General features: G+C 63.3%; 1 protein-coding gene across 1 annotated transcript; it reads left to right on the top strand.

The window, feature by feature from the left end:
* The first annotated feature begins 1,448 nt into the window (after positions 1-1,448).
* LOC309885433 (ring finger protein-like) lies at positions 1,449-3,269 on the top strand. The gene has a single exon (XM_082775328.1). It carries the CDS (start codon positions 1,910-1,912, stop codon positions 2,879-2,881), a length of 972 nt encoding a protein of 323 aa, XP_082631454.1. The 5' UTR covers positions 1,449-1,909; the 3' UTR covers positions 2,882-3,269.
* Positions 3,270-8,032: the final 4,763 nt, after the last annotated feature.

Consider the following 8,032-nt stretch of genomic DNA (forward strand, 5'->3'; position numbering starts at 1 on the left):
GAGTCTCCCCACCCGGCATTAGTCAGCAGCAACAGCCTTGCTGTAGGAGGCTGCCTTGACAGACCTGTTCCCCCTGTCTCTGGTGGCCAAGGCCAGTGGGGACAGGCACGGGAGGAAGCTTCCATCCCTCTGTCTCTGCTACTGGTTCATCTTCCTGAGCCTGCTCAACACTGAGGCCTGAGCTCTTGGAGCACCAGTGGTGGTTTCCATTGAGTTTTCCCATTCCTTGAGCTGCTGCTCTGCTGGACCCATCCCCTGCCCCAGGCTGGGAGCTGACTCCAGCCAGAGCCGAGTGAGCTGCCAGTCTCCAGCCTTTTCCCTGGCATCCCTGGTGCTGCCAGCCCTGCTCCTGCCCCGCTGGGACCAGTGCCACCACCTTTCTAGCCCAGTTCAGCGAACTCCATGCCACAGTGTAAATAGCAATTAGGGTCCAGGCTGTGAGTCAGGGACAGTCCCTGGGAGTAGGCTGGGACAGGAAGGGACAGGGCTGCCACACTGCGCCAGTGACCCAGCCACCATCCCACACTCCAGATCACCAGGGTCTTGTGTAGGTGAGCGGTGCTCCAGGGCATTGCTGGAGCTGCAGATCCGCTCTGCCCTGCAGCAGCAAGAGGAAATGGGACATTTCTGGGGTCTCCCCACCCTGCTGTTATGCCTGTGCTGCCTTGCTGAGAGCAGCTGCCAGGGCAGAGCTGGGTGTCCCCAGAGAGCCAACAGGGAGCTGCTGCATGTCAGCATCCCCCCCCTGTGTGGGGCACTGTCTGGGCTGCGCTCACCCCTCCAATGGCTGCAAGCCACTATCGCCGTCAGGCTGTAGGGGACACGGCATGGAGAAGTGTCCCGGTGCAGGGACAAGCTAGGGGGACAGGGATGAGCTGGGCTCTCCTGGTGGCAAAACCCATCCAGACCATCTGCAGGCAGCGAGGGGTGGTGGGAACACAGCACAGGGGGCACAGACCAGGGCGGTCACACGGAGGGAGAGCGGTGTGGGGTGTGCACCACTGTTGTGTGCTGGGGCAGCGCTGAGCCCATACTGGTGTGCTGTACTGGGGCTGTGCTGGAGACTGCTGGGACCCCAGTGGGGGCAGTGCTGGGCCCATACTGGTGGGCAGTGCTAGTGGGGCTGTGCTGGGGGCCGTACTGGGTCTATACTGGTTTGCCATAGTGGGGGCTGAGCTGGGGGCTGTACTGAGGCAATGCTGGGCCTATACTGGTGGGCTGTACTGGGACCTCAGCTGGGAGCAGTGCTAGGGCTGAGCTGCGGGCTGCCCCGGGGCAGTGCCGTGCCCATGTCCCTGCAGTTGTGGGGCACGATGGCCGCAGGGCTCCGCTCCATGTTGGCTCCCGGGGTGTGGAGCGTCCGGGGCGAGGGGAAGAGGCGGCCGCGGGCCCAGCTCCTCCCCGGCTCCCACGGGAGCTGATTGGCGCGGCCATGGCTGCCTGCCCCGGGCTGCCTGCATTTGAGCCGCTTCCAGAAGCCGACAAACCAGCCTGGTGAGAGCTGGGCCAGCCCCAGCCCCGCACGGCAGCGGCCCTTGCCAGAGCACCTCGCATTGCCCGGCTCATTGTCTTCGTCTGGACTGCGGTGGGTCAGTACTGCCTTGGCACTGGGGAGGAGGAGGAAGCGGTTGCTGGATGCTCCTGGCGATGCCCCTTTTGGGGTGGTCTGGAACTGGGGGCAATGGGAACACACCGCGCTTTGGGGGCTCCTGACCCCTCGGCCTGGCAGGTGGCCCCAGGCCGTGACCGAGGGATGACGGGACCCCACACTGCTGCCGCCCTTAAACCCTCCTGGCAGTGGAGCTGAAGGACACCCCCGGCCCTGGAGCAGCACCTGTGTCCCACACCTGGCCCTGAGGGGACTCGGTGGGTGGTGGGTGAGGGGGGCGGCTGCCCCACAGCTGCCCTCATGGAGCTGGTGGTGGGTGAGGAGCTGGGGCCTGCCTCCCGGCCCACGCAGGCAACCGGCGGGGAGGGCCAGGCTGGGCAGCGGGGCGAGAGCGAGCCTGAAGGGCCGGGGGACCCCATGGAGCTGTCCCCGCTCTGCGGAGAGGCACCCGATGTGGCCTGGGCTGGCTGGAGCCCAGCAGTGGCAGAGGACACGATCGAGCCGCTCCTGAACGGGTGCCACAAGCCGCCCACCCATGGTGCTGTCCTGACAGAGAGGCAGGACTCCCCCACTGCCACCATCCCCATCCTGCCCCACGAGGAGACTCCGGTGCCCCCGGAGGGGTCTCCCAGCCTGGGAAGTGCCTCCAGCTCCATCCTGAGCCTCTCTGCCGAGGATGGGGAGACATCGAACAGCGAGACGACAGTGCCAGAGCCGTGCCACACACCGGTGGGCGGTGAGGATGAGTGCCCCATCTGCACGGAGCCCTATGACGACCAGCGGCACAAACCAGCCCTGCTCAACTGCAACCACGGGCTGTGCCGTGCCTGTCTGCGTGCCATCATGGACACAGCAGCAGGCGCTGAGTTCGGCCGCGTGCGCTGCCCCATCTGCCGCCAGAAGACCCCCATGCTGGAGTGGGAGATCTGCAAGCTGCAGGAGGAGCTGCTGCTGCTGCACGCCCAGCCCAGCCCCACCTCCGCCCTGGCAGTTCCCCGGCCCCCTGTGCTGCCACCCCGGCGCCCGGGCCTCACCGGTGCCCTCGAGCATCACTTCCAGGTGCGCTTCCACACCAGCCGCATGTTTGGGTGCCTGCCCTGTGTGCGCTACCCGCCCTGCCTCATCCGCGGGCTGGGGCGGCTGGAGCGCCGCTGCCGCTGCTGCTACCTCCTGCTGCTGGCCCTGCTGCTGGTAGCCGAGCTGTTCAGCCTGCTCCTCATCTTCCTCCCCATCGTCCTGATGGTGCTGCTCTTCCTCATCCTCGATAAATAGTTCTGGGTTTGTGCCCCCAGGTGCTCTGCAGTGCAGGGTAGAGATGCCAGCTTGGGAGCGAGCCTGGGAAGCCGGGCAGCCCTGGTGCTGCTGGTGAGCCCTGAGCAGGTGAGGCAGCGCAGGAGCTGGGGCAGTGCCCGAGGGAGGCAAGCCTGGAGCTGGGCATCGCCTGTGTCCCATGGGGCACCGCATGTCACTATGCCATGGCCCCAAAGGGACGGATAGGGCAGGAGCAGGGTTCTGCCTGCCCACGCTGGGGGCATGTCCCTGGGGCTGGGAGCTGGAGGGGCTCTGCTGGTGGAGCAGGACTGAGCTGTGGGATCTGCTGCCCACTCCCAAGACTGATGGATGGGGGTTTTCCCAGCACGGACTGAAAATACAAATTGCATTTGTACCACGGCAGTGTCTGTCTGAGTTTGGTGTCTGGCAGGGCAGCGTGATGCTGCAATGGATGGAGACGAGGACAGCGGGGGGTGCTGAGCATGTCCCTGGGGCCAGCCCTGCCATGCATCACCCCAAGAAGGAACACCAAGGCAGGCACTGCATACATCGCACCTCAGGGCCAAGCAGTGGCTTGAGGAGGGGACAGGGACTGCCAGTGGTCCCCAGCCCCCTGGAAGAGGTCGCCTGCCCCCCCCGCCCCCAGTGCCCAGGCTCCCACAGCCTCCCAGCCCCAGCCAAGCGGTGCCAGCCCGTGCTTGGGCCTTTCTCACAGCTGCTCACCTCCCCGTGCGTGGAGATAAGAGAGCAAACACTGCTCTGCTGCTGAAGGCTCTGCACAGGCAGTGCCGAGCAGGACCCACAGGGCCCCAGCTCACAGCGCCGGGCCCACAAGGGCAGGCAGGGGAGCCTGTGGCACCAGGGCTGTGCCAGCCTGTTCTTGGGACCACCGGCTGCCTGCCTGCACTGGGAACACCTCAGCAGCAATGTTCCTCCTTGCTTGGCAGCCAGCCTTGCTGGGGGCACAATGCAGTGCTCCCCAGGTCCCCCTGCAGGGATGCCCAGCCCATGACAGTGCTCCCAGCCATGCTGCGCGACATTGGGCTGGCAGCTTCTTGGGGATACCTGCACCCCTGGGGCAGCAGCTGAGGCCACCTCCACGGGGGCAATTGGCTTTGCTCTGGGAAAAAGCCCCCTGCACTGACCCTGAATGCTTCTTTGCATCCGAAGCACTCTTCTTTTGACCATGAGCAACATCAGCAGAAACAACTCAAAGTTTTACTCTTTTACTCCCCCAGATCCCACCCAGGGGGCTGCATCCCCCCAACCTGTTTGGATTGCCTCAGCTCTGGCAAAGGTGCTGAGGGCACTGTCATGCTGCTGCCACTGCCTCAAGCTGCAGGATGGTGTAGGAGGCAGAAAAAGGAGAGGAGCACCCCAAAATGGGTCAGGCAGAGACTGGCAGGGCCCCCTCCACCCCACCTGCCCCATTACACCGAGGAGTAATTATTTATACAAAGTGGAGCAGCTCCATCAGGAGAACTGGAAGCTTGGCCTGGCTGGGGGTGTTTTTTGGCTATGCTGGGCCTGCGGGGAGGGGAGGGCTCATGCGGGGGGGGGGGGGGAAGGGGGGGCGACATCACCGTGTGGGACACCTGGCACATGTCCCTGCTCACCCTGCTCATTACATTGTTGGGGGAGGGGGGACTTTTTGGGCAAACCAGGCCACAGCTGTCCCCATGGGGACCGGCACTGGAGCATGATGCTCAATGCCATCCTCCAGCACATCCATGCTGCTCTCTCTGAGCTGTCTGGGGGCTTGAAACCAGAGAACAGCCCCAAAATCCCCCAAGGGATAGGGTCCTGGGGGGCTGCGGTGTGGGACCAGCCTCAGGGCGGTGGCATCGCAGGCAGTGCGAGCGCGGGCGGCCAGCCCCGGCGTGCAGGAAGGGCTGGCCCGCAGGAATTCGGCTGCAATGTCCGCTCACAAGGACTCGGTTATATTTAGCGTGCTGAGATAGCGGCAGGCAGCGCCGCAGGCACGCCGAGCAGGGGCTAGGGTGGTGTGCTGAAAGCTCGGGGAGGCTGTGGTGGGGTGGGGGGCACTGTCCCCGTGCACAGCCCCCCCTCCCCCAAGCTGCTCTCATATGCACAGTGGCCCTTGTGCTCTGGTATGCACCAATGCCCCCGTCTCCCCATGCACACACCCCTGCAGCCATCCTCCACCTTCTTACTTGCTCCCTTGCAGACCCCAGCCCCTCTCCCCCCCCCCCCCCCCACTTCATCACGGTGCCTCTAACCCACCCCGTCACCCCCCATCACCCTCAACATGTCCTCTCACCAGCCCTGACATCCCGTTGCACCCCAAATGCTTCACTGCCTCTCCCTGCTGGTGGCACTGGGGGGGCACCCCATGTCCTCAGACCAGCGAGGTGGCTGTCCCCAGCCCTGCACACATCTCTCTAAAGCCCAGCGTGTCCCCCCGCCCAGGTCCCCAGCAGTGCACAGGTGCCCGTGGGGAAGGGTCGCACTGGGGTGTCCTCGAGTGTCACACAGCTGGGGGCACACACGGAGCCTGACAGTTCTCAGGCAGGGCCAGGGTTTTGGGGGTCTCCATCCAGCTCCAGAGGCATCTGATTGCTTTGGCACCACAACTGGCAGCAGCATGGCCCCTTCCCCTCTCAGCCCTGCCCCATGCCTCCATCCCCAACCCGAGCGAGAGGGGCCAGAGTGCTGCCACCCGTGGGGATGGCACGAAAGCACCGGGAGCATCTCGTGCACCTTGATGGTGGCGCTGGCACCCAGGGCTGCCCGCAGCTCTCCCTGGCCTCGTCCACAGGGAAACACCAGGTCCCAGCTGCTTCCTGCCCGTGGGGCCGGCGCTGCCCTGGGACCTGTCCCAGCCACGCGGGCTCCTTGCCGCAACCCGTTAGCTTTGTGTCTCAGGGTTGTGTGTCATTGTGCAAGCCTGGCACTGAAAGAAGCTGTTGCAAGCAGCTTCCTCTCTCCTCTAACAGCTGTTTTGGGTGTGTGGCTGCCCCACATTGAAGTTTGCCACGCATGATGTTCTTCCCTGAGGTGGGCCCAGTTGTGGTGCTCAGCTTTCTCCCTGCCAACCTGCAGGAACCGAGCACGTCATGCCCTCCCGTAGACTCGTGCAGCCCTCACCCCTTGGCCACACCATGGCCAGATCCTCCCCAGCTCTATGCAGAGGGGAACTGGTCACCACCAGCATTGTGCAACCCACACAGGATGGGGCAGTGCTCAGGGACCTCTCCCCAGCGATGTCTGTTGTGTTTGAGCAGCTGGTGGAACTCGGTGCTCTTTGAAAATTCACCTCGGAGGCACAAAGCTCAGCCTGGCCATTGAGTCTGCTGGAGTGTTTCTGGGCTTGGGGTGCTGCAGTGACTTCAGGAGATGTTTTAGCTCACCTGCAGCTGGGGCTTGAACACTGGCACCCTGGTCCTGTCCTCCCAGCATTGTGCCTGGGCCCTTCTTCCAGCATGTGCTTGTTTGAGATAAATAGGGCTGGAGAAGTGGGCTGTCACCCAACACTTGTTCCTGAAAGGCCCTGTTTCTTCCTTAGTTGTGACTCAAAATCAAATTAGCAGCTTTAAATTTACTCTGTGCCCAAGAGGTACCGTGGAGATTGGAGGACATGCTGTACCCTTCGTCCTTATGTAATAAAAAGAGCAAATCCCTGCTTTGAGAGCAAAACTGTCTCCAGATCTGTGCTTCGGTCTCTGAGGAACTGCTGGAGGAGTTTCCCTGGGGCCAAGGATCTCAGAACTGGTTGGGGTGATGGAGCTGCTCCTGCTGGAAAGGGCTTGGGGCCGCCCCAGCCTCCCTGAGCACCGCCAGGATCACGGGAGGAGGCAGTGGTTACCGGGAGCCTTGGCTCCCGCCCTGGGGCCAGGCTACCTGCTCCAAGCGGTGTTGTGGCCTTTGGGGCGAGAGGTCAGGAGACGTCACCCAACCCACAAAGCGCCCGGCGCTGCATGCGTGCCCCACATCCGCTGGAGGATGCAGGTGCAGGGCTGCGGAGATGGGTCACGGCCGCGGCGTGTGCAGGGCCAGGGATGGCACCGGCTGCATTATTGATGCTGTAATTCAGCACCAATGGGCTGTGAAATGGTTTCGTTTTCATGGGCAGAAATTCCCCCGAGCACTGCACAGTGTGTGCTCCTGCACAGCCACGGACACTGGGAGGGTGCTGCATTCGCTGCGTGCCTGGCGGGGAATGCCTGGCCCACCACAGGGTGCAGAGTGCAGAGGCAGCAGCAACTCAGAGACAGGAAATTTGGGGCCCAGCACCAGGCGACTGGGGCTGTGTGTGCACAAAAAGCCCCTGCATGCACGTACACACACGGAGGTATCCTCAGGTGTGCTCAGCACTGCGTTGTTCTGTCCTCGCTTGTGGCTCCAACAGAAAGGAGCTGCTGACACCCCGGGGAGCTCGACCCTGGAAATTGCTGCTTGTCCTAGCCAGAGATTTCCCATTGCAGCAACCCCAGTTGTCCCTTGGAGAAAGCACTGGGTGCTCGCTGCAGATGCTCTTTGCCTGCACTGCCATGCACAGGGTGCAGCTGGATCTCACTGCCCAGGTTTGTGCAGATCTGGGCCCTGTAGAACATCCTCCCTTGTCCAAACCACAGCCTGCCCCTGGTCCTGCAGCGGTGCCTGCCCCATGCCTGTGGGGCTGCCCCGTGCCTCACTGTACCACCGGAATGCCCTGTGTGGGCTGTGTTGCAGGAGGACCCACACCGGCCCTGCAGCCAGGGGGGTTGCAGAGGGAGCCCACCCCTGCCCCATCCCTGCCCATGTCCCTTTGCCTGTGGGTGCCACCAGGCTGGCAAATTTTCCTCCCCTCATGTACTTCATCTCTTGGGGAGGATCAGATCTCCTGGCTATTCAAGATCGCAGGGTGTGGATGGGGCAGCGTCCTGCCACGGGGCACCCCACAGTGCCCAGCTGTGGGGCTGGGGTCTAGGCAGGGAGGAGACACAAACACACAACCAGAGGGGGATGTGGCAGCCCCTGCTCCCCAGGAAAGCCCATCCTTGGGGTATCCTACCACCACCACAAACCCCATGAACCACGTGAGGACAGAGTGGTGTCCTGGGCACACCCCACTGGTGCGCAGCTCCGCTCCCCCCGCAGCATCACACCCCCAACATCCTCACTTGCTCTTCGTTCCAATATAATCTTTAT

This window comes from Aythya marila, assembly GCF_965140915.1.
Source record: "Aythya marila genome assembly, chromosome: 19".
Lineage (NCBI taxonomy): Eukaryota > Metazoa > Chordata > Aves > Anseriformes > Anatidae > Aythya > Aythya marila.